General features: G+C 40.7%; 1 protein-coding gene across 1 annotated transcript; it reads right to left on the bottom strand.

The window, feature by feature from the left end:
• Positions 1-23260: 23260 nt before the first annotated feature.
• LOC132194936 (uncharacterized) lies at positions 23261-26078 on the bottom strand. Its single transcript, XM_059616534.1, has 3 exons — positions 25961-26078; positions 25584-25802; positions 23261-23369 (listed from the first exon to the last, which is right to left on the bottom strand). The coding sequence occupies exons 1-3, from the start codon at positions 26032-26034 to the stop codon at positions 23261-23263; spliced, it is 402 nt and encodes a 133-aa protein (XP_059472517.1). The 5' UTR covers positions 26035-26078.
• Between the last annotated feature and the right edge of the window lie 443 nt (positions 26079-26521).

Here is a 26521-nt window from a genome sequence, read left to right as displayed (position 1 = left end):
ACGAGCCGAGTGGGACAAACAGGCCAAGGCACCCCTTGAAATTTTGTAAGGGATTGAGGATGTTGGTCAGGAAGAGAGAGAAGGCAAGGAAGGAAGATTTGAAGGTCACCCAGTAATTTAATCACAAATAAATCTAAAATTAATGTGAAAAGGAATGAGCCATCTACGTTAATCTGGGTTTAGGGGGTGGATGAGGGTGGAATTAGTGCAAGGCATGCTTTGAAAATGATGGGGCTGGTGCGTGGGCATGCAAGGATTGTTGAAATGTCAAGGAAGCGCGAGAGGAACGTCACCTATTAAAAAAATAAAAATTAAAAGTGATTTCAGCATAGTTCATGCTAAAGCGTAAATAACGGACGTAGCGCCTTGAGGGTCAAAAAGGCCAAGGCACCCCTTGAAATTTTGTAAGGGATCGAGGATGTTGGTCATGAAGAGAGAGAAGGCAAAGATGGGAGAGTTGAAGGTCACTTAGAAATTAAATAGAAAATAAATATAAAATTTACTTACAAAAATATTAAGCCGGCTGCTTTACTCGATGTGCGTGGGTTGTTGAGGGTGGATTGAAAGTGAGGCACGCTTTGCAAATGATGTTGCTGCTCGGTGGGCTTGCATGGCTTGCTGAAAGACCATAGAAGGGCCAGAGGAACGTCACCTGTTAAAAAAATAATAATTAAAAGCGATTCAAACAGGAGACGAGCGAAGGAGAAAAAGGTGGACGACGAGCCGAGTGGGACAAACAGGCCAAGGCACCCCTTGAAATTTTGTAAGGGATTGAGGATGTTGGTCAGGAAGAGAGAGAAGGCAAGGAAGGAAGATTTGAAGGTCACCCAGTAATTTAATCACAAATAAATCTAAAATTAATGTGAAAAGGAATGAGCCATCTACGTTAATCTGGGTTTAGGGGGTGGATGAGGGTGGAATTAGTGCAAGGCATGCTTTGAAAATGATGGGGCTGGTGCGTGGGCATGCAAGGATTGGTGAAATGTCAAGGAAGCGCGAGAGGAACGTCACCTATTAAAAAAATAAAAATTAAAAGTGATTTCAGCATAGTTCATGCTAAAGCGTAAATAACGGACGTAGCGCCTTGAGGGTCAAAAAGGCCAAGGCACCCCTTGAAATTTTGTAAGGGATTGAGGATGTTGGTCAGGAAGAGAGAGAAGGCAAAGATGGGAGAGTTGAAGGTCACTTAGAAATTAAATAGAAAATAAATATAAAATTTACTTACAAAAATATTAAGCCGGCTGCTTTACTCGATGTGCGTGGGTTGTTGAGGGTGGATTGAAAGTGAGGCACGCTTTGCAAATGATGTTGCTGCTCGGTGGGCTTGCATGGCTTGCTGAAAGACCAAAGAAGGGCCAGAGGAACGTCACCTGTTAAAAAAATAATAATTAAAAGCGATTCAAACAGGAGACGAGCGAAGGAGAAAAAGGTGGACGACGAGCCGAGTGGGACAAACAGTCCAAGGCACCCCTTGAAATATTGTAAGGGATTGAGGATGTTTGTCAGGAAGAGAGAGAAGGCAAGGAAGGAAGATTTGAAGGTTACCCAGTAATTTAATCACAAATAAATCTAAAATTAATGTGAAAAGGAATGAGCCATCTACGTTAATCTGGGTTTAGGGGGTGGATGAGGGTGGAATTAGTGCAAGGCATGCTTTGAAAATGATGGGGCTGGTGCGTGGGCATGCAAGGATTGGTGAAATGTCAAGGAAGCGCGAGAGGAACGTCACCTATTAAAAAAATAAAAATTAAAAGTGATTTCAGCATAGTTCATGCTAAAGCGTAAATAACGGACGTAGCGCCTTGAGGGTCAAAAAGGCCAAGGCACCCCTTGAAATTTTGTAAGGGATTGAGGATGTTGGTCAGGAAGAGAGAGAAGGCAAAGATGGGAGAGTTGAAGGTCACTTAGAAATTAAATAGAAAATAAATATAAAATTTACTTACAAAAATATTAAGCCGGCTGCTTTACTCGATGTGCGTGGGTTGTTGAGGGTGGATTGAAAGTGAGGCACGCTTTGCAAATGATGTTGCTGCTCGGTGGGCTTGCATGGCTTGCTGAAAGACCAAAGAAGGGCCAGAGGAACGTCACCTGTTAAAAAAATAATAATTAAAAGCGATTCAAACAGGAGACGAGCGAAGGAGAAAAAGGTGGACGACGAGCCGAGTGGGACAAACAGGCCAAGGCACCCCTTGAAATTTTGTAAGGGATTGAGGATGTTGGTCAGGAAGAGAGAGAAGGCAAGGAAGGAAGATTTGAAGGTCACCCAGTAATTTAATCACAAATAAATCTAAAATTAATGTGAAAAGGAATGAGCCATCTACGTTAATCTGGGTTTAGGGGGTGGATGAGGGTGGAATTAGTGCAAGGCATGCTTTGAAAATGATGGGGCTGGTGCGTGGGCATGCAAGGATTGGTGAAATGTCAAGGAAGCGCGAGAGGAACGTCACCTATTAAAAAAATAAAAATTAAAAGTGATTTCAGCATAGTTCATGCTTAAGCGTAAATAACGGACGTAGCGCCTTGAGGGTCAAAAAGGCCAAGGCACCCCTTGAAATTTTGTAAGGGATTGAGGAAGTTGGTCAGGAAGAGAGAGAAGGCAAAGATGGGAGAGTTGAAGGTCACTTAGAAATTAAATAGAAAATAAATATAAAATTTACTTACAAAAATATTAAGCCGGCTGCTTTACTCGATGTGCGTGGGTTGTTGAGGGTGGATTGAAAGAGAGGCACGCTTTGCAAATGATGTTGCTGCTCGGTGGGCTTGCATGGCTTGCTGAAAGACCAAAGAAGGGCCAGAGGAACGTCACCTATTAAAAAAATAAACATTAAAAGTGATTTCAGCATAGTTCATGCTAAAGCGTAAATAACGGACGTAGCGCCTTGAGTGTCAAAAAGGCCAAGGCACCCCTTGAAAGTTTGTAAGGGATTGAGGATGTTTGTCAGGAAGAGAGAGAAGGCAAGGAAGGAAGATTTGAAGGTCACTTAGAAATTAAATAGAAAATAAATATAAAATTTACTTACAAAAATATTAAGCCGGCTGCTTTACTCGATGTGCGTGGGTTGTTGAGGGTGGATTGAAAGTGAGGCACGCTTTGCAAATGATGTTGCTGCTCGGTGGGCTTGCATGGCTTGCTGAAAGACCAAAGAAGGGCCAGAGGAACGTCACCTGTTAAAAAAATAATAATTAAAAGCGATTCAAACAGGAGACGAGCGAAGGAGAAAAAGGTGGACGACGAGCCGAGTGGGACAAACAGGCCAAGGCACCCCTTGAAATTTTGTAAGGGATTGAGGATGTTGGTCAGGAAGAGAGAGAAGGCAAGGAAGGAAGATTTGAAGGTCACCCAGTAATTTAATCACAAATAAATCTAAAATTAATGTGAAAAGGAATGAGCCATCTACGTTAATCTGGGTTTAGGGGGTGGATGAGGGTGGAATTAGTGCAAGGCATGCTTTGAAAATGATGGGGCTGGTGCGTGGGCATGCAAGGATTGTTGAAATGTCAAGGAAGCGCGAGAGGAACGTCACCTATTAAAAAAATAAAAATTAAAAGTGATTTCAGCATAGTTCATGCTAAAGCGTAAATAACGGACGTAGCGCCTTGAGGGTCAAAAAGGCCAAGGCACCCCTTGAAATTTTGTAAGGGATCGAGGATGTTGGTCATGAAGAGAGAGAAGGCAAAGATGGGAGAGTTGAAGGTCACTTAGAAATTAAATAGAAAATAAATATAAAATTTACTTACAAAAATATTAAGCCGGCTGCTTTACTCGATGTGCGTGGGTTGTTGAGGGTGGATTGAAAGTGAGGCACGCTTTGCAAATGATGTTGCTGCTCGGTGGGCTTGCATGGCTTGCTGAAAGACCAAAGAAGGGCCAGAGGAACGTCACCTGTTAAAAAAATAATAATTAAAAGTGATTCAAACAGGAGACGAGCGAAGGAGAAAAAGGTGGACGACGAGCCGAGTGGGACAAACAGGCCAAGGCACCCCTTGAAATTTTGTAAGGGATTGAGGATGTTGGTCAGGAAGAGAGAGAAGGCAAGGAAGGAAGATTTGAAGGTCACCCAGTAATTTAATCACAAATAAATCTAAAATTAATGTGAAAAGGAATGAGCCATCTACGTTAATCTGGGTTTAGGGGGTGGATGAGGGTGGAATTAGTGCAAGGCATGCTTTGAAAATGATGGGGCTGGTGCGTGGGCATGCAAGGATTGGTGAAATGTCAAGGAAGCGCGAGAGGAACGTCACCTATTAAAAAAATAAAATTTAAAAGTGATTTCAGCATAGTTCATGCTAAAGCGTAAATAACGGACGTAGCGCCTTGAGGGTCAAAAAGGCCAAGGCACCCCTTGAAATTTTGTAAGGGATTGAGGATGTTGGTCAGGAAGAGAGAGAAGGCAAAGATGGGAGAGTTGAAGGTCACTTAAAAATTAAATAGAAAATAAATATAAAATTTACTTACAAAAATATTAAGCCGGCTGCTTTACTCGATGTGCGTGGGTTGTTGAGGGTGGATTGAAAGTGAGGCACGCTTTGCAAATGATGTTGCTGCTCGGTGGGCTTGCATGGCTTGCTGAAAGACCAAAGAAGGGCCAGAGGAACGTCACCTGTTAAAAAAATAATAATTAAAAGCGATTCAAACAGGAGACGAGCGAAGGAGAAAAAGGTGGACGACGAGCCGAGTGGGACAAACAGTCCAAGGCACCCCTTGAAATATTGTAAGGGATTGAGGATGTTTGTCAGGAAGAGAGAGAAGGCAAGGAAGGAAGATTTGAAGGTTACCCAGTAATTTAATCACAAATAAATCTAAAATTAATGTGAAAAGGAATGAGCCATCTACGTTAATCTGGGTTTAGGGGGTGGATGAGGGTGGAATTAGTGCAAGGCATGCTTTGAAAATGATGGGGCTGGTGCGTGGGCATGCAAGGATTGGTGAAATGTCAAGGAAGCGCGAGAGGAACGTCACCTATTAAAAAAATAAAAATTAAAAGTGATTTCAGCATAGTTCATGCTAAAGCGTAAATAACGGACGTAGCGCCTTGAGGGTCAAAAAGGCCAAGGCACCCCTTGAAATTTTGTAAGGGATTGAGGATGTTGGTCAGGAAGAGAGAGAAGGCAAAGATGGGAGAGTTGAAGGTCACTTAGAAATTAAATAGAAAATAAATATAAAATTTACTTACAAAAATATTAAGCCGGCTGCTTTACTCGATGTGCGTGGGTTGTTGAGGGTGGATTGAAAGTGAGGCACGCTTTGCAAATGATGTTGCTGCTCGGTGGGCTTGCATGGCTTGCTGAAAGACCAAAGAAGGGCCAGAGGAACGTCACCTGTTAAAAAAATAATAATTAAAAGCGATTCAAACAGGAGACGAGCGAAGGAGAAAAAGGTGGACGACGAGCCGAGTGGGACAAACAGGCCAAGGCACCCCTTGAAATTTTGTAAGGGATTGAGGATGTTGGTCAGGAAGAGAGAGAAGGCAAGGAAGGAAGATTTGAAGGTCACCCAGTAATTTAATCACAAATAAATCTAAAATTAATGTGAAAAGGAATGAGCCATCTACGTTAATCTGGGTTTAGGGGGTGGATTGAGGGTGGAATTAGTGCAAGGCATGCTTTGAAAATGATGGGGCTGGTGCGTGGGCATGCAAGGATTGGTGAAATGTCAAGGAAGCGCGAGAGGAACGTCACCTATTAAAAAAATAAAAATTAAAAGTGATTTCAGCATAGTTCATGCTAAAGCGTAAATAACGGACGTAGCGCCTTGAGGGTCAAAAAGGCCAAGGCACCCCTTGAAATTTTGTAAGGGATTGAGGATGTTGGTCAGGAAGAGAGAGAAGGCAAAGATGGGAGAGTTGAAGGTCACTTAGAAATTAAATAGAAAATAAATATAAAATTTACTTACAAAAATATTAAGCCGGCTGCTTTACTCGATGTGCGTGGGTTGTTGAGGGTGGATTGAAAGAGAGGCACGCTTTGCAAATGATGTTGCTGCTCGGTGGGCTTGCATGGCTTGCTGAAAGACCAAAGAAGGGCCAGAGGAACGTCACCTATTAAAAAAATAAACATTAAAAGTGATTTCAGCATAGTTCATGCTAAAGCGTAAATAACGGACGTAGCGCCTTGAGTGTCAAAAAGGCCAAGGCACCCCTAGAAAGTTTGTAAGGGATTGAGGATGTTTGTCAGGAAGAGAGAGAAGGCAAGGAAGGAAGATTTGAAGGTCACTTAGAAATTAAATAGAAAATAAATATAAAATTTACTTACAAAAATATTAAGCCGGCTGCTTTACTCGATGTGCGTGGGTTGTTGAGGGTGGATTGAAAGTGAGGCACGCTTTGCAAATGATGTTGCTGCTCGGTGGGCTTGCATGGCTTGCTGAAAGACCATAGAAGGGCCAGAGGAACGTCACCTGTTAAAAAAATAATAATTAAAAGTGATTCAAACAGGAGACGAGCGAAGGAGAAAAAGGTGGACGACGAGCCGAGTGGGACAAACAGGCCAAGGCACCCCTTGAAATTTTGTAAGGGATTGAGGATGTTGGTCAGGAAGAGAGAGAAGGCAAGGAAGGAAGATTTGAAGGTCACCCAGTAATTAAATCACAAATAAATCTAAAATTAATGTGAAAAGGAATGAGCCATCTACGTTAATCTGGGTTTAGGGGGTGGATGAGGGTGGAATTAGTGCAAGGCATGCTTTGAAAATGATGGGGCTGGTGCGTGGGCATGCAAGGATTGGTGAAATGTCAAGGAAGCGCGAGAGGAACGTCACCTATTAAAAAAATAAAAATTAAAAGTGATTTCAGCATAGTTCATGCTAAAGCGTAAATAACGGACGTAGCGCCTTGAGGGTCAAAAAGGCCAAGGCACCCCTTGAAATTTTGTAAGGGATTGAGGATGTTGGTCAGGAAGAGAGAGAAGGCAAAGATGGGAGAGTTGAAGGTCACTTAGAAATTAAATAGAAAATAAATATAAAATTTACTTACAAAAATATTAAGCCGGCTGCTTTACTCGATGTGCGTGGGTTGTTGAGGGTGGATTGAAAGTGAGGCACGCTTTGCAAATGATGTTGCTGCTCGGTGGGCTTGCATGGCTTGCTGAAAGACCAAAGAAGGGCCAGAGGAACGTCACCTGTTAAAAAAATAATAATTAAAAGCGATTCAAACAGGAGACGAGCGAAGGAGAAAAAGGTGGACGACGAGCCGAGTGGGACAAACAGGCCAAGGCACCCCTTGAAATCTTGTAAGGGATTGAGGATGTTGGTCAGGAAGAGAGAGAAGGCAAGGAAGGAAGATTTGAAGGTCACCCAGTAATTTAATCACAAATAAATCTAAAATTAATGTGAAAAGGAATGAGCCATCTACGTTAATCTGGGTTTAGGGGGTGGATGAGGGTGGAATTAGTGCAAGGCATGCTTTGAAAATGATGGGGCTGGTGCGTGGGCATGCAAGGATTGGTGAAATGTCAAGGAAGCGCGAGAGGAACGTCACCTATTAAAAAAATAAAAATTAAAAGTGATTTCAGCATAGTTCATGCTAAAGCGTAAATAACGGACGTAGCGCCTTGAGGGTCAAAAAGGCCAAGGCACCCCTTGAAATTTTGTAAGGGATTGAGGATGTTGGTCAGGAAGAGAGAGAAGGCAAAGATGGGAGAGTTGAAGGTCACTTAAAAATTAAATAGAAAATAAATATAAAATTTACTTACAAAAATATTAAGCCGGCTGCTTTACTCGATGTGCGTGGGTTGTTGAGGGTGGATTGAAAGTGAGGCACGCTTTGCAAATGATGTTGCTGCTCGGTGGGCTTGCATGGCTTGCTGAAAGACCAAAGAAGGGCCAGAGGAACGTCACCTGTTAAAAAAATAATAATTAAAAGCGATTCAAACAGGAGACGAGCGAAGGAGAAAAAGGTGGACGACGAGCCGAGTGGGACAAACAGGCCAAGGCACCCCTTGAAATCTTGTAAGGGATTGAGGATGTTGGTCAGGAAGAGAGAGAAGGCAAGGAAGGAAGATTTGAAGGTCACCCAGTAATTTAATCACAAATAAATCTAAAATTAATGTGAAAAGGAATGAGCCATCTACGTTAATCTGGGTTTAGGGGGTGGATGAGGGTGGAATTAGTGCAAGGCATGCTTTGAAAATGATGGGGCTGGTGCGTGGGCATGCAAGGATTGGTGAAATGTCAAGGAAGCGCGAGAGGAACGTCACCTATTAAAAAAAAAAAAATTAAAAGTGATTTCAGCATAGTTCATGCTAAAGCGTAAATAACGGACGTAGCGCCTTGAGGGTCAAAAAGGCCAAGGCACCCCTTGAAATTTTGTAAGGGATTGAGGATGTTGGTCAGGAAGAGAGAGAGAAGGCAAAGATGGGAGAGTTGAAGGTCACTTAGAAATTAAATAGAAAATAAATATAAAATTTACTTACAAAAATATTAAGCCGGCTGCTTTACTCGATGTGCGTGGGTTGTTGAGGGTGGATTGAAAGTGAGGCACGCTTTGCAAATGATGTTGCTGCTCGGTGGGCTTGCATGGCTTGCTGAAAGACCAAAGAAGGGCCAGAGGAACGTCACCTATTAAAAAAATAATAATTAAAAGTGATTCTAACAGGAGACGAGCGAAGGAGAAAAAGGTGGACGACGAGCCGAGTGGGACAAACAGGCCAAGGCACCCCTTGAAATTTTGTAAGGGATTGAGGATGTTTGTCAGGAAGAGAGAGAAGACAAGGAAGGAAGATTTGAAGGTCACCCAGTAATTTAATCACAAATAAATCTAAAATTAATGTGAAAAGGAATGAGCCATCTACGTTAATCTGGGTTTAGGGGGTGGATGAGGGTGGAATTAGTGCAAGGCATGCTTTGAAAATGATGGGGCTGGTGCGTGGGCATGCAAGGATTGGTGAAATGTCAAGGAAGCGCGAGAGGAACGTCACCTATTAAAAAAATAAAAATTAAAAGTGATTTCAGCATAGTTCATGCTAAAGCGTAAATAACGGACGTAGCGCCTTGAGGGTCAAAAAGGCCAAGGCACCCCTTGAAATTTTGTAAGGGATCGAGGATGTTGGTCAGGAAGAGAGAGAAGGCAAAGATGGGAGAGTTGAAGGTCACTTAGAAATTAAATATAAAATAAATATAAAATTTACTTACAAAAATATTAAGCCGGCTGCTTTACTCGATGTGCGTGGGTTGTTGAGGGTGGATTGAAAGTGAGGCACGCTTTGCAAATGATGTTGCTGCTCGGTGGGCTTGCATGGCTTGCTGAAAGACCATAGAAGGGCCAGAGGAACGTCACCTGTTAAAAAAATAATAATTAAAAGTGATTCTAACAGGAGACGAGCGAAGGAGAAAAAGGTGGACGACGAGCCGAGTGGGACAAACAGGCCAAGGCACCCCTTGAAATTTTGTAAGGGATTGAGGATGTTGGTCAGGAAGAGAGAGAAGACAAGGAAGGAAGATTTGAAGGTCACCCAGTAATTTAATCACAAATAAATCTAAAATTAATGTGAAAAGGAATGAGCCATCTACGTTAATCTGGGTTTAGGGGGTGGATGAGGGTGGAATTAGTGCAAGGCATGCTTTGAAAATGATGGGGCTGGTGCGTGGGCATGCAAGGATTGGTGAAATGTCAAGGAAGCGCGAGAGGAACGTCACCTATTAAAAAAATAAAAATTAAAAGTGATTTCAGCATAGTTCATGCTAAAGCGTAAATAACGGACGTAGCGCCTTGAGGGTCAAAAAGGCCAAGGCACCCCTTGAAATTTTGTAAGGGATCGAGGATGTTGGTCAGGAAGAGAGAGAAGGCAAAGATGGGAGAGTTGAAGGTCACTTAGAAATTAAATATAAAATAAATATAAAATTTACTTACAAAAATATTAAGCCGGCTGCTTTACTCGATGTGCGTGGGTTGTTGAGGGTGGATTGAAAGTGAGGCACGCTTTGCAAATGATGTTGCTGCTCGGTGGGCTTGCATGGCTTGCTGAAAGACCATAGAAGGGCCAGAGGAACGTCACCTGTTAAAAAAATAATAATTAAAAGTGATTCAAACAGGAGACGAGCGAAGGAGAAAAAGGTGGACGACGAGCCGAGTGGGACAAACAGGCCAAGGCACCCCTTGAAATTTTGTAAGGGATTGAGGATGTTGGTCAGGAAGAGAGAGAAGGCAAGGAAGGAAGATTTGAAGGTCACCCAGTAATTTAATCACAAATAAATCTAAAATTAATGTGAAAAGGAATGAGCCATCTACGTTAATCTGGGTTTAGGGGGTGGATGAGGGTGGAATTAGTGCAAGGCATGCTTTGAAAATGATGGGGCTGGTGCGTGGGCATGCAAGGATTGGTGAAATGTCAAGGAAGCGCGAGAGGAACGTCACCTATTAAAAAAATAAAAATTAAAAGTGATTTCAGCATAGTTCATGCTAAAGCGTAAATAACGGACGTAGCGCCTTGAGGGTCAAAAAGGCCAAGGCACCCCTTGAAATTTTGTAAGGGATTGAGGATGTTGGTCAGGAAGAGAGAGAAGGCAAAGATGGGAGAGTTGAAGGTCACTTAGAAATTAAATAGAAAATAAATATAAAATTTACTTACAAAAATATTAAGCCGGCTGCTTTACTCGATGTGCGTGGGTTGTTGAGGGTGGATTGAAAGTGAGGCACGCTTTGCAAATGATGTTGCTGCTCGGTGGGCTTGCATGGCTTGCTGAAAGACCAAAGAAGGGCCAGAGGAACGTCACCTGTTAAAAAAATAATAATTAAAAGCGATTCAAACAGGAGACGAGCGAAGGAGAAAAAGGTGGACGACGAGCCGAGTGGGACAAACAGGCCAAGGCACCCCTTGAAATTTTGTAAGGGATTGAGGATGTTGGTCAGGAAGAGAGAGAAGGCAAGGAAGGAAGATTTGAAGGTCACCCAGTAATTTAATCACAAATAAATCTAAAATTAATGTGAAAAGGAATGAGCCATCTACGTTAATCTGGGTTTAGGGGGTGGATGAGGGTGGAATTAGTGCAAGGCATGCTTTGAAAATGATGGGGCTGGTGCGTGGGCATGCAAGGATTGGTGAAATGTCAAGGAAGCGCGAGAGGAACGTTACCTATTAAAAAAATAAAAATTAAAAGTGATTTCAGCATAGTTCATGCTAAAGCGTAAATAACGGACGTAGCGCCTTGAGGGTCAAAAAGGCCAAGGCACCCCTTGAAATTTTGTAAGGGATTGAGGATGTTGGTCAGGAAGAGAGAGAAGGCAAAGATGGGAGAGTTGAAGGTCACTTAGAAATTAAATAGAAAATAAATATAAAATTTACTTACAAAAATATTAAGCCGGCTGCTTTACTCGATGTGCGTGGGTTGTTGAGGGTGGATTGAAAGTGAGGCACGCTTTGCAAATGATGTTGCTGCTCGGTGGGCTTGCATGGCTTGCTGAAAGACCAAAGAAGGGCCAGAGGAACGTCACCTGTTAAAAAAAAATAATTAAAAGCGATTCAAACAGGAGACGAGCGAAGGAGAAAAAGGTGGACGACGAGCCGAGTGGGACAAACAGGCCAAGGCACCCCTTGAAATTTTGTAAGGGATTGAGGATGTTGGTCAGGAAGAGAGAGAAGGCAAGGAAGGAAGATTTGAAGGTCACCCAGTAATTTAATCACAAATAAATCTAAAATTAATGTGAAAAGGAATGAGCCATCTACGTTAATCTGGGTTTAGGGGGTGGATGAGGGTGGAATTAGTGCAAGGCATGCTTTGAAAATGATGGGGCTGGTGCGTGGGCATGCAAGGATTGTTGAAATGTCAAGGAAGCGCGAGAGGAACGTCACCTATTAAAAAAATAAAAATTAAAAGTGATTTCAGCATAGTTCATGCTAAAGCGTAAATAACGGACGTAGCGCCTTGAGGGTCAAAAAGGCCAAGGCACCCCTTGAAATTTTGTAAGGGATCGAGGATGTTGGTCAGGAAGAGAGAGAAGGCAAAGATGGGAGAGTTGAAGGTCACTTAGAAATTAAATAGAAAATAAATATAAAATTTACTTACAAAAATATTAAGCCGGCTGCTTTACTCGATGTGCGTGGGTTGTTGAGGGTGGATTGAAAGTGAGGCACGCTTTGCAAATGATGTTGCTGCTCGGTGGGCTTGCATGGCTTGCTGAAAGACCAAAGAAGGGCCAGAGGAACGTCACCTGTTAAAAAAAAATAATTAAAAGCGATTCAAACAGGAGACGAGCGAAGGAGAAAAAGGTGGACGACGAGCCGAGTGGGACAAACAGGCCAAGGCACCCCTTGAAATTTTGTAAGGGATTGAGGATGTTGGTCAGGAAGAGAGAGAAGGCAAGGAAGGAAGATTTGAAGGTCACCCAGTAATTTAATCACAAATAAATCTAAAATTAATGTGAAAAGGAATGAGCCATCTACGTTAATCTGGGTTTAGGGGGTGGATGAGGGTGGAATTAGTGCAAGGCATGCTTTGAAAATGATGGGGCTGGTGCGTGGGCATGCAAGGATTGGTGAAATGTCAAGGAAGCGCGAGAGGAACGTCACCTATTAAAAAAATAAAAATTAAAAGTGATTTCAGCATAGTTCATGCTAAAGCGTAAATAACGGACGTAGCGCCTTGAGGGTCAAAAAGGCCAAGGCACCCCTTGAAATTTTGTAAGGAATTGAGGATGTTGGTCAGGAAGAGAGAGAAGGCAAAGATGGGAGAGTTGAAGGTCACTTAGAAATTAAATAGAAAATAAATATAAAATTTACTTACAAAAATATTAAGCCGGCTGCTTTACTCGATGTGCGTGGGTTGTTGAGGGTGGATTGAAAGTGAGGCACGCTTTGCAAATGATGTTGCTACTCGGTGGGCTTGCATGGCTTGCTGAAAGACCATAGAAGGGCCAGAGGAACGTCACCTGTTAAAAAAATAATAATTAAAAGTGATTCAAACAGGAGACGAGCGAAGGAGAAAAAGGTGGACGACGAGCCGAGTGGGACAAACAGGCCAAGGCACCCCTTGAAATTTTGTAAGGGATTGAGGATGTTGGTCAGGAAGAGAGAGAAGGCAAGGAAGGAAGATTTGAAGGTCACCCAGTAATTTAATCACAAATAAATCTAAAATTAATGTGAAAAGGAATGAGCCATCTACGTTAATCTGGGTTTAGGGGGTGGATGAGGGTGGAATTAGTGCAAGGCATGCTTTGAAAATGATGGGGCTGGTGCGTGGGCATGCAAGGATTGGTGAAATGTCAAGGAAGCGCGAGAGGAACGTCACCTATTAAAAAAATAAAAATTAAAAGTGATTTCAGCATAGTTCATGCTAAAGCGTAAATAACGGACGTAGCGCCTTGAGGGTCAAAAAGGCCAAGGCACCCCTTGAAATTTTGTAAGGGATTGAGGATGTTGGTCAGGAAGAGAGAGAAGGCAAAGATGGGAGAGTTGAAGGTCACTTAAAAATTAAATAGAAAATAAATATAAAATTTACTTACAAAAATATTAAGCCGGCTGCTTTACTCGATGTGCGTGGGTTGTTGAGGGTGGATTGAAAGTGAGGCACGCTTTGCAAATGATGTTGCTGCTCGGTGGGCTTGCATGGCTTGCTGAAAGACCAAAGAAGGGCCAGAGGAACGTCACCTGTTAAAAAAATAATAATTAAAAGCGATTCAAACAGGAGACGAGCGAAGGAGAAAAAGGTGGACGACGAGCCGAGTGGGACAAACAGGCCAAGGCACCCCTTGAAATTTTGTAAGGGATTGAGGATGTTGGTCAGGAAGAGAGAGAAGGCAAGGAAGGAAGATTTGAAGGTCACCCAGTAATTTAATCACAAATAAATCTAAAATTAATGTGAAAAGGAATGAGCCATCTACTGTACTCTGACTTATTTTAAAAAGTTTTTGTTACTTGTAGCAATGCTTAACAAAATAAAACATATTGAATACTTGAATACTTGAATACTACGTTAATCTGGGTTTAGGGGGTGGATGAGGGTGGAATTAGTGCAAGGCATGCTTTGAAAATGATGGGGCTGGTGCGTGGGCATGCAAGGATTGGTGAAATGTCAAGGAAGCGCGAGAGGAACGTCACCTATTAAAAAAATAAAAATTAAAAGTGATTTCAGCATAGTTCATGCTAAAGCGTAAATAACGGACGTAGCGCCTTGAGGGTCAAAAAGGCCAAGGCACCCCTTGAAATTTTGTAAGGGATTGAGGATGTTGGTCAGGAAGAGAGAGAAGGCAAAGATGGGAGAGTTGAAGGTCACTTAGAAATTAAATAGAAAATAAATATAAAATTTACTTACAAAAATATTAAGCCGGCTGCTTTACTCGATGTGCGTGGGTTGTTGAGGGTGGATTGAAAGTGAGGCACGCTTTGCAAATGATGTTGCTGCTCGGTGGGCTTGCATGGCTTGCTGAAAGACCAAAGAAGGGCCAGAGGAACGTCACCTGTTAAAAAAATAATAATTAAAAGCGATTCAAACAGGAGACGAGCGAAGGAGAAAAAGGTGGACGACGAGCCGAGTGGGACAAACAGGCCAAGGCACCCCTTGAAATTTTGTAAGGGATTGAGGATGTTGGTCAGGAAGAGAGAGAAGGCAAGGAAGGAAGATTTGAAGGTCACCCAGTAATTTAATCACAAATAAATCTAAAATTAATGTGAAAAGGAATGAGCCATCTACGTTAATCTGGGTTTAGGGGGTGGATGAGGGTGGAATTAGTGCAAGGCATGCTTTGAAAATGATGGGGCTGGTGCGTGGGCATGCAAGGATTGGTGAAATGTCAAGAAAGCGCGAGAGGAACGTTACCTATTAAAAAAATAAAAATTAAAAGTGATTTCAGCATAGTTCATGCTAAAGCGTAAATAACGGACGTAGCGCCTTGAGGGTCAAAAAGGCCAAGGCACCCCTTGAAATTTTGTAAGGGATTGAGGATGTTGGTCAGGAAGAGAGAGAAGGCAAAGATGGGAGAGTTGAAGGTCACTTAGAAATTAAATAGAAAATAAATATAAAATTTACTTACAAAAATATTAAGCCGGCTGCTTTACTCGATGTGCGTGGGTTGTTGAGGGTGGATTGAAAGTGAGGCACGCTTTGCAAATGATGTTGCTGCTCGGTGGGCTTGCATGGCTTGCTGAAAGACCAAAGAAGGGCCAGAGGAACGTCACCTGTTAAAAAAATAATAATTAAAAGCGATTCAAACAGGAGACGAGCGAAGGAGAAAAAGGTGGACGACGAGCCGAGTGGGACAAACAGGCCAAGGCACCCCTTGAAATTTTGTAAGGGATTGAGGATGTTGGTCAGGAAGAGAGAGAAGGCAAAGATGGGAGAGTTGAAGGTCACTTAGAAATTAAATAGAAAATAAATATAAAATTTACTTACAAAAATATTAAGCCGGCTGCTTTACTCGATGTGCGTGGGTTGTTGAGGGTGGATTGAAAGTGAGGCACGCTTTGCAAATGATGTTGCTGCTCGGTGGGCTTGCATGGCTTGCTGAAAGACCAAAGAAGGGCCAGAGGAACGTCACCTATTAAAAAAATAATAATTAAAAGTGATTCTAACAGGAGACGAGCGAAGGAGAAAAAGGTGGACGACGAGCCGAGTGGGACAAACAGGCCAAGGCACCCCTTGAAATTTTGTAAGGGATTGAGGATGTTGGTCAGGAAGAGAGAGAAGGCAAGGAAGGAAGATTTGAAGGTCACCCAGTAATTTAATCACAAATAAATCTAAAATTAATGTGAAAAGGAATGAGCCATCTACGTTAATCTGGGTTTAGGGGGTGGATGAGGGTGGAATTAGTGCAAGGCATGCTTTGAAAATGATGGGGCTGGTGCGTGGGCATGCAAGGATTGTTGAAATGTAAAGGAAGCGCGAGAGGAACGTCACCTATTAAAAAAATAAAAATTAAAAGTGATTTCAGCATAGTTCATGCTAAAGCGTAAATAACGGACGTAGCGCCTTGAGGGTCAAAAAGGCCAAGGCACCCCTTGAAATTTTGTAAGGGATCGAGGATGTTGGTCAGGAAGAGAGAGAAGGCAAAGATGGGAGAGTTGAAGGTCACTTAGAAATTAAATAGAAAATAAATATAAAATTTACTTACAAAAATATTAAGCCGGCTGCTTTACTCGATGTGCGTGGGTTGTTGAGGGTGGATTGAAAGTGAGGCACGCTTTGCAAATGATGTTGCTGCTCGGTGGGCTTGCATGGCTTGCTGAAAGACCAAAGAAGGGCCAGAGGAACGTCACCTGTTAAAAAAATAATAATTAAAAGCGATTCAAACAGGAGACGAGCGAAGGAGAAAAAGGTGGACGACGAGCCGAGTGGGACAAACAGGCCAAGGCACCCCTTGAAATTTTGTAAGGGATTGAGGATGTTGGTCAGGAAGAGAGAGAAGGCAAGGAAGGAAGATTTGAAGGTCACCCAGTAATTTAATCACAAATAAATCTAAAATTAATGTGAAAAGGAATGAGCCATCTACGTTAATCTGGGTTTAGGGGGTGGATGAGGGTGGAATTAGTGCAAGGCATGCTTTGAAAATGATGGGGCTGGTGCGTGGGCATGCAAGGATTGGTGAAATGTCAAGGGAGCGCGAGAGGAACGTCACCTATTAAAAAAATAAAAATTAAAAGTGATTTCAGCATAGTTCATGCTAAAGCGTAAATAACGGACGTAGCGCCTTGAGGGTCAAAAAGGCCAAGGCACCCCTTGAAATTTTGTAAGGAATTGAGGATGTTGGTCAGGAAGAGAGAGAAGGCAAAGATGGGAGAGTTGAAGGTCACTTAGAAATTAAATAGAAAATAAATATAAAATTTACTTACAAAAATATTAAGCCGGCTGCTTTACTCGATGTGCGTGGGTTGTTGAGGGTGGATTGAAAGTGAGGCACGCTTTGCAAATGATGTTGCTGCTCGGTGGGCTTGCATGGCTTGCTGAAAGACCAAAGAAGGGCCAGAGGAACGTCACCTGTTAAAAAAATAATAATTAAAAGTGATTCAAACAGGAGACGAGCGAAGGAGAAAAAGGTGGACGACGAGCCGAGTGGGACAAACAGGCCAAGGCACCCCTTGAAATTTTGTAAGGGATTGAGGATGTTGGTCAGGAAGAGAGAGAAGGCAAGGAAGGAAGATTTGAAGGTCACCCAGTAATTTAATCACAAATAAATCTAAAATTAATGTGAAAAGGAATGAGCCATCTACGTTAATCTGGGTTTAGGGGGTGGATGAGGGTGGAATTAGTGCAAGGCATGCTTTGAAAATGATGGGGCTGGTGCGTGGGCATGCAAGGATTGGTGAAATGTCAAGGAAGCGCGAGAGGAACGTCACCTATTAAAAAAATAAAAATTAAAAGTGATTTCAGCATAGTTCATGCTAAAGCGTAAATAACGGACGTAGCGCCTTTAGGGTCAAAAAGGCCAAGGCACCCCTTGAAATTTTGTAAGGGATTGAGGATGTTGGTCAGGAAGAGAGAGAAGGCAAAGATGGGAGAGTTGAAGGTCACTTAGAAATTAAATAGAAAATAAATATAAAATTTACCTACAAAAATATTAAGCCGGCTGCTTTACTCGATGTGCGTGGGTTGTTGAGGGTGGATTGAAAGTGAGGCACGCTTTGCAAATGATGTTGCTGCTCGGTGGGCTTGCATGGCTTGCTGAAAGACCAAAGAAGGGCCAGAGGAACGTCACCTGTTAAAAAAATAATAATTAAAAGCGATTCAAACAGGAGACGAGCGAAGGAGAAAAAGGTGGACGACGAGCCGAGTGGGACAAACAGGCCAAGGCACCCCTTGAAATTTTGTAAGGGATTGAGGATGTTGGTCAGGAAGAGAGAGAAGGCAAGGAAGGAAGATTTGAAGGTCACCCAGTAATTTAATCACAAATAAATCTAAAATTAATGTGAAAAGGAATGAGCCATCTACGTTAATCTGGGTTTAGGGGGTGGATGAGGGTGGAATTAGTGCAAGGCATGCTTTGAAAATGATGGGGCTGGTGCGTGGGCATGCAAGGATTGGTGAAACGTCAAGGAAGCGCGAGAGGAACGTCACCTATTAAAAAAATAAAAATTAAAAGTGATTTCAGCATAGTTCATGCTAAAGCATAAATAACGGACGTAGCGCCTTGAGGGTCAAAAAGGCCAAGGCACCCCTTGAAATTTTGTAAGGGATTGAGGATGTTGGTCAGGAAGAGAGAGAAGGCAAAGATGGGAGAGTTGAAGGTCACTTAGAAATTAAATAGAAAATAAATATAAAATTTACTTACAAAAATATTAAGCCGGCTGCTTTACTCGATGTGCGTGGGTTGTTGAGGGTGGATTGAAAGTGAGGCACGCTTTGCAAATGATGTTGCTGCTCGGTGGGCTTGCATGGCTTGCTGAAAGACCAAAGAAGGGCCAGAGGAACGTCACCTGTTAAAAAAATAATAATTAAAAGTGATTCAAACAGGAGACGAGCGAAGGAGAAAAAGGTGGACGACGAGCCGAGTGGGACAAACAGGCCAAGGCACCCCTTGAAATTTTGTAAGGGATTGAGGATGTTGGTCAGGAAGAGAGAGAAGGCAAAGATGGGAGAGTTGAAGGTCACTTAGAAATTAAATAGAAAATAAATATAAAATTTACTTACAAAAATATTAAGCCGGCTGCTTTACTCGATGTGCGTGGGTTGTTGAGGGTGGATTGAAAGTGAGGCACGCTTTGCAAATGATGTTGCTGCTCGGTGGGCTTGCATGGCTTGCTGAAAGACCAAAGAAGGGCCAGAGGAACGTCACCTATTAAAAAAATAATAATTAAAAGTGATTCTAACAGGAGACGAGCGAAGGAGAAAAAGGTGGACGACGAGCCGAGTGGGACAAACAGGCCAAGGCACCCCTTGAAATTTTGTAAGGGATTGAGGATGTTGGTCAGGAAGAGAGAGAAGGCAAGGAAGGAAGATTTGAAGGTCACCCAGTAATTTAATCACAAATAAATCTAAAATTAATGTGAAAAGGAATGAGCCATCTACGTTAATCTGGGTTTAGGGGGTGGATGAGGGTGGAATTAGTGCAAGGCATGCTTTGAAAATGATGGGGCTGGTGCGTGGGCATGCAAGGATTGTTGAAATGTAAAGGAAGCGCGAGAGGAACGTCACCTATTAAAAAAATAAAAATTAAAAGTGATTTCAGCATAGTTCATGCTAAAGCGTAAATAACGGACGTAGCGCCTTGAGGGTCAAAAAGGCCAAGGCACCCCTTGAAATTTTGTAAGGGATCGAGGATGTTGGTCAGGAAGAGAGAGAAGGCAAAGATGGGAGAGTTGAAGGTCACTTAGAAATTAAATAGAAAATAAATATAAAATTTACTTACAAAAATATTAAGCCGGCTGCTTTACTCGATGTGCGTGGGTTGTTGAGGGTGGATTGAAAGTGAGGCACGCTTTGCAAATGATGTTGCTGCTCGGTGGGCTTGCATGGCTTGCTGAAAGACCAAAGAAGGGCCAGAGGAACGTCACCTGTTAAAAAAATAATAATTAAAAGCGATTCAAACAGGAGACGAGCGAAGGAGAAAAAGGTGGACGACGAGCCGAGTGGGACAAACAGGCCAAGGCACCCCTTGAAATTTTGTAAGGGATTGAGGATGTTGGTCAGGAAGAGAGAGAAGGCAAGGAAGGAAGATTTGAAGGTCACCCAGTAATTTAATCACAAATAAATCTAAAATTAATGTGAAAAGGAATGAGCCATCTACGTTAATCTGGGTTTAGGGGGTGGATGAGAGTGGAATTAGTGCAAGGCATGCTTTGAAAATGATGGGGCTGGTGCGTGGGCATGCAAGGATTGGTGAAATGTCAAGGAAGCGCGAGAGGAACGTCACCTATTAAAAAAATAAAAATTAAAAGTGATTTCAGCATAGTTCATGCTAAAGCGTAAATAACGGACGTAGCGCCTTGAGGGTAAAAAGGCCAAGGCACCCCTTGAAATTTTGTAAGGGATTGAGGATGTTGGTCAGGAAGAGAGAGAAGGCAAGGATGGGAGAGTTGAAGGTCACTTAGAAATTAAATAGAAAATAAATATAAAATTTACTTACAAAAATATTAAGCCGGCTGCTTTACTCGATGTGCGTGGGTTGTTGAGGGTGGATTGAAAGTGAGGCACGCTTTGCAAATGATGTTGCTGCTCGGTGGGCTTGCATGGCTTGCTGAAAGACCAAAGAAGGGCCAGAGGAACGTCACCTGTTAAAAAAATAATAATTAAAAGTGATTCAAACAGGAGACGAGCGAAGGAGAAAAAGGTGGACGACGAGCCGAGTGGGACAAACAGGCCAAGGCACCCCTTGAAATTTTGTAAGGGATTGAGGATGTTGGTCAGGAAGAGAGAGAAGGCAAGGAAGGAAGATTTGAAGGTCACCCAGTAATTTAATCACAAATAAATCTAAAATTAATGTGAAAAGGAATGAGCCATCTACGTTAATCTGGGTTTAGGGGGTGGATGAGGGTGGAATTAGTGCAAGGCATGCTTTGAAAATGATGGGGCTGGTGCGTGGGCATGCAAGGATTGGTGAAATGTCAAGGAAGCGCGAGAGGAACGTCACCTATTAAAAAAATAAAAATTAAAAGTGATTTCAGCATAGTTCATGCTAAAGCGTAAATAACGGACGTAGCGCCTTTAGGGTCAAAAAGGCCAAGGCACCCCTTGAAATTTTGTAAGGGATTGAGGATGTTGGTCAGGAAGAGAGAGAAGGCAAAGATGGGAGAGTTGAAGGTCACTTAGAAATTAAATAGAAAATAAATATAAAATTTACCTACAAAAATATTAAGCCGGCTGCTTTACTCGATGTGCGTGGGTTGTTGAGGGTGGATTGAAAGTGAGGCACGCTTTGCAAATGATGTTGCTGCTCGGTGGGCTTGCATGGCTTGCTGAAAGACCAAAGAAGGGCCAGAGGAACGTCACCTGTTAAAAAAATAATAATTAAAAGCGATTCAAACAGGAGACGAGCGAAGGAGAAAAAGGTGGACGACGAGCCGAGTGGGACAAACAGGCCAAGGCACCCCTTGAAATTTTGTAAGGGATTGAGGATGTTGGTCAGGAAGAGAGAGAAGGCAAGGAAGGAAGATTTGAAGGTCACCCAGTAATTTAATCACAAATAAATCTAAAATTAATGTGAAAAGGAATGAGCCATCTACGTTAATCTACGAGTAATCCTGAAAACAGAAATATTGAGTTCTTCATTGAAAATTTGGAAAATCTTATTGAGAAGTTTATAAGTCCAGAGAAAGAAATGTTACTAGTTGGTGATTTGAATGTTGATCTTAACTCAGACAATGCTGATAAAATGAAATTACTGAACTTAATGGATGGCTATGAAATGTCACTGGTAAATGGAATCGAAGCTACCCGGGTTACAAGCACATCAGCAACTTTGATTGATCATGTATTTAGTTCCTTAAAGTGCTCGCATACTTCTTTTGTCAGTGATGTATTTTTTAGCGACCATAGAATGGTGTCTGTTAATTTTCAAATTCCAATTGAACTCGATAGAGATTATTACAAAATTATCAGGAGATTCTCTGATAGTAACTGGACTGAATTTTTCCACCTTTTAAGTACAGAAAGTTGGACCGAAGTTTATGAAAGTAATAATATTGATGATATGTGCTGTAAATTCATGGATAAGCTTACTATGTACTTTGAAATGAGTTTCCCAAAGGAGTAAATATTAATTAGAGTAAATAGGAAAAATAATGCCGATTCTGAGTTTCTTCGTAAGCAAAAGGAAGAATTAAGGCTCTTGGGTGCCCAAATATCTATACTGAAAAGGAATGATCCTAACTGTGACAGATTAAGAAGTCTTAAATTCAAATATAAAAGTAAACAAAAGTACGTTGGCTTTCTCATAAATGATGCAGTCCGAACTCACAATGACCAGAAAATGTTAAAAGCCTCTAATAAGACTGGTATGGCCTGGAAAATTATTAACGAAACTTGCAACTTGAACCAAGATAAACACGAAAATGATATTAAGCAAATTGAAATTGATGGTGAAATGGAAAAGGATTTACAGAAAATTTGCAACTTTTTAAATAAAAAATTTGTTGAACCTCAGGTAAATCTTAGTAGTGATGAAATTGAACTCTGTACTGAGAGTATTGTTTCAAATGGAATAAAATTTACTGCTCAGCCTGACGTTACCCCATTTGAAATAGAAAAAATTTTGAAGTTATTCCCGTCAAAGAAATCATCTAGCTGGGATGGATTATCTATGGATACGTTGAAAAAGATTTCTGGTTATATAGTGTTCCCTGTGGCATTTATGGTGAATGAGTCGTTTCGCACTGGTAAATTCCCGGAAGTGCTAAAATTAACTGTAATCAAGCCATTGTACAAAAAGAAGGGTGAGAAATCCGATGCTAGTAGTTATCGCCCAATAGCCTTAACATCTTCTGTAGCAAAAGTATTTGAGAAATGTTTCCTAAATAGAATTTAAAGCTATTTCGCTGAAAACAATCTCCTTGCGGACGAGCAGCACGGTTTTCGAAAAGGCAGGAGCACAGTGACTGCACTTTTTAAGTTAGTGTCCGAAATCTACGATTCGTTGGAAAATAGAGAAAAAAACAATGTGATTCTGTATGACTTTTCTAATGCCTTTGGGTGTGTCGTTCCCGAAATACTGCTTGCAAAACTGAAAAAATTTGGAATTGATGATGTATCCCTCCTTTGGTTAAAGTCCTTTCTTACTGATAGAAAACAACTTGTTCAACTTTTCGGTGTGGGTGAAAATGGCGAGCAAAAATTATTTGAGTCAACAATGGAAAATGTTTCGATTGGCGTACCACAAGGAACAGTATTGGGTATTCCTCCTACGGTAATGATATGCCCTTAAAAATCATTGTCGCCGCTCTTATCTTGTTCGCAGATGATTCATCTTTTATTGTAAAGGCTAGAAACTACAAAGCCTTGAGCGAAAAAACTGCTGTGGCTAATGACAAAATGATTGATTTTGCCAGTAATAACCGCTTAAGATTGAACGAAAAGAAAACTCAGGTGCTGCAAATGCATACTGCTCAAACTAGTTAATTGGAACCGCCTGTAATCAGAATTAACGACGCTGAAATTGAAGTGGTAAATCAAGCAAAAATACTTGGTGTAATGCTCTCTGATACAATGAACTGGAGCACCCAATGCGATCAGGTTGTAGCGAAACTGAGAAGTACCACGTACCTTTTTGTTAAATTAAGGCAGCGCATTCAAACTAAATTGCTAAGAGATGTATATTTCGCCCATGTTCAAAGTCACTTACTATACTCAATTGTAATTTGGGGTGGGTCGCCTATGTTGGAAAAGGTTTTCATTGCTCAAAAGAGAGTTATCCGTGCGATGGCAGGTAAAAGATACTGGAAGGCATTGACACCTGTCGAGTCTTGCCGACCACTTTTTGAAGAATTTCAGATCCTGCCAGCTTTCTCTGTGTACGCCTTTGAATGTGTTAAATTTTACAAAAAGTATCCTGAATTGTTCCTCAAAAATTCTGAAAGCAAGGTGCACCAGAATCGCAGTACTCGAAATAAACCTATAGCGGAGCAAGACTTATTTGTCAAACCAAACAGACTGTTGCTGACTGCGCAGTCCCCTCACATCATGATCCCTAGAATTTTCAATCATCTTCCCGATAGAATCAAAAGCATTGATAGTTATCAAGTGTTTAAGAAGGAATTGGAATTAATATTCTACGACAAAATGTTCTATGACGTGCATGAATATTTTTTGTGTAAAATTGTGTGAACTGTATTTTAAATTTAGTAAGCTGTATTATAGTTATATTGAGATATAGCTGTATTACAGTGACCAGTGACCTATTCCAAAGATTATTTCTGTACATATGTTGATCTATACGGAATAAATATTATCTGAATCTGAATCTGTGTTCACTTAGCACTTGTTTCAGTTTCAGGGTGAATGTCTTTTGATCTTCAATTTGTTTTAACAATGTTTTTTTTAAATTTATAAAAATTGAAATTTAATTTAAAAATAAAAATAATTAATATTAATTAAATTTTAGTTCTAAAAAATTTAAAAAATGGGATTGATTTTGTAAATATTTTACACATAAAATTAATATTAATAATTTATATTTAATTAATATAAATTAAAATAAATTTATTTAAATTAGAGCATTAAAAAAAATTAATTGTCACCAGCTGGTGAAATCAAGAGCTAAATTCACCAGCGGTTGATGTTTTTTTTTCTTTGTTAAAATTTTTATAAATTGAAATTTAATATATAATTTATAAATAAAATTAATTACATTTAATTAAATTTTAATTCTTAAAATTAAAAAAGGTGTAATTTTATAATTATTTTATAAATAAAATTAATATTAATATACTAAATTTAAATTTGTTTAAATTTGTAAATTTAAAAAAAAAAATAAATGTCACCAGCTGGAGAATTCACCAGCACAATTCACCATTTGAATTAAAAAGCTCAATTTACCAGCTCAATTCACCAGCTGGTGAATTAAGCTGATGAGGTTTTTAATATTTTTTATAATTATTAAAAATTGAAATTTAATTTATAAATAAATTAATTTAAATTAATTAACTTTTAATTCGAAATTTAAAAAAAAAAAATAATTGTCACCAGCTGGTGAATTCACAGGCTCAATTCACAAGCTGATGAGGTTTTTTTTTTTATTATCAAAAAACAATAAAAGGGATTAATATTATAAATATTATATAAATAAACTTAATACTAATTAATTAAATTAAATTTTTTTTAATTAAAAACCTTTAAAAAAATTATAGTCACCAGCTGGTGAATTCACCAGCTCAATTAACCATTAGAATTAAAACGCTCAATTTACCAGCTGAATTTAGCTGGTGAATTAAGCTGGTTAATTAAAGTGGTGAATTCACCAGCTAAATACACCAGCAGGGGATGTTTTTTTCATTTTTTAAAATTTTAAAAAATGAAATATATTTTATCAATAAAATTTTTTTTAAATATTTAAATTTTAATTTTTAAAAAAGGGATTAATTTTATAAAAATTTTATAAATAAAATTAATATTAATGACTTCAATTAAATTTATAAAATTCAAGCTGGTGAATTCAATTGGTGAATTCACCAGCTGAATCCACCAGCTGGTGATGTTTTTTTTTTAAATTTATAAAAATTTAAATTTTATTTAAAAATAAAATTCATTAATTTTAATTCAATTTAAGTTTTAAAAAATTTAAGAAATGGGATTAATTTTATAAATAAAATTAATATTAATAGATTAAATTAAACTTCTTCCCAAAAAATTAATAAAAAAATCCAACTGAATTAATCTGACATACCTGCCGATTACGAGTGACTCGCTGCGAGCTGCCAGACTTTCTGGGCTGATTTTGCAGAGTATTTATGCACCAGTGGCCTCCAGTCATTCAAGGGCACGGAGCAGGACGCCCTGATAAAGGTTGCCGCCACTTGAAGACTCTGCTGGAGTCTCCGATGCTAAAATCGTCGTGCACCGACCGGCCGCAAATGGGCGGACTGGCCTCTCCTGGCAAAAAAAATGGCCATTGAGATGAAAATAAAACTTGATCAACTTTGAAGCATTGTAAGGTTTCATTAAGAGCCATTTAATAATGTTTAAATCGTCCCAAAAAATTAAAAAAAAATTCCAACTGAATTATTTTTACAAACCAACAAATGGCGAGCGACTCGTTCCGAGCTTCCAGGCTTTCTAGTCGGGACTTCATGGAGTGAATGGGCACCAGGTGCCTCCTCTCATTGAAGGGCAGCATGCAGGACGCCCTGCAGAAGGATGGTGCCACTGAAGACTGTGCTTGACTGTGCTGGTGCTTGACGAGGCTACAACAGTCTTCAGCGGAGATGCATGCACAGGAGGCGGCCTGGCATCGCCTGGAAAATTAAAGGCCATTGAGCTTAAAAAATTTCATGAGCAACTTAAGAGAGTCATAGGGTATCAGTTAAAACTCATTCTGAGTGAATAAATCATCCCCAAAAATTATTACAAAAATCCGACTGAATTAATTTCACAAACGAGCTAGCGTCCGAACCTCCACCTGCCCTTGTTGTTCTTTTTCCGCCGACGTCGTGCGTACTTGAATGTGGGGCCCACGGCCCTCGGCATGGGCCCATTTCGAGCCCAAACCGCGACACCCCGACCAACGAACTTTTCGCTTGGTCGCTCGAGTGAAAAGTGGGGCGTGGGGCGTCGGCGTCTCTCTCTGCGGCCTGCGATGCTTTTTTGTTTGACCCGCGAAGAAGCATCGTGAAGTTAGCCAGAGATCCTAGCCAGTCATCGGAAGTTAGCTAGTTGGCTGGAAATTGGCCACTCGCGTCATTTGGGCGGATGTATCGAATATCGATTCCCGATTTTTTAAAGTGGAGAGCGTAGGGGAGGTGACTTTTTATCGCAACGTTTTACAGTTGACCTTCTAATATTCTTCTCATACACCAAGTCGCAGCAATAAATCGCAGTGTTCTAAAAGAGCACGGAGGAAGGAATATGAGAAGCTAATTTGAAAAACAGTTCCAATGGCCTTAAAAAAATTTTATTTAAAAGTAAATACAACGAAAATTAATCACGTCGAGGGACGCATGGATAAAACGGGTAA

Source organism: Neocloeon triangulifer, unplaced genomic scaffold (assembly GCF_031216515.1).
Source record: "Neocloeon triangulifer isolate White Clay Creek 2 clone unplaced genomic scaffold, ASM3121651v1 ptg000008l, whole genome shotgun sequence".
Classification (NCBI taxonomy): domain Eukaryota; kingdom Metazoa; phylum Arthropoda; class Insecta; order Ephemeroptera; family Baetidae; genus Neocloeon; species Neocloeon triangulifer.
This window is presented reverse-complemented; position numbering and strand designations above follow the sequence as displayed.

Bases quoted from the DNA above. Each gene is read 5' to 3' on its own strand.
- LOC132194936 (XM_059616534.1), bottom strand. From the start codon at position 26,034: ATGCCGAGGGCCGTGGGCCCCACATTCAAGTACGCACGACGTCGGCGG. The intron at 25,803-25,960 runs GTTCGGACGCTA...TTAATTTTCCAG, and splicing joins AACAACAAGGGCAGGTGGAG to GCGATGCCAGGCCGCCTCCT. The intron at 23,370-25,583 runs GTTTGTAAAAAT...ACACATTCAAAG, and splicing joins GAGTCGCTCGCCATTTGTTG to GCGTACACAGAGAAAGCTGG.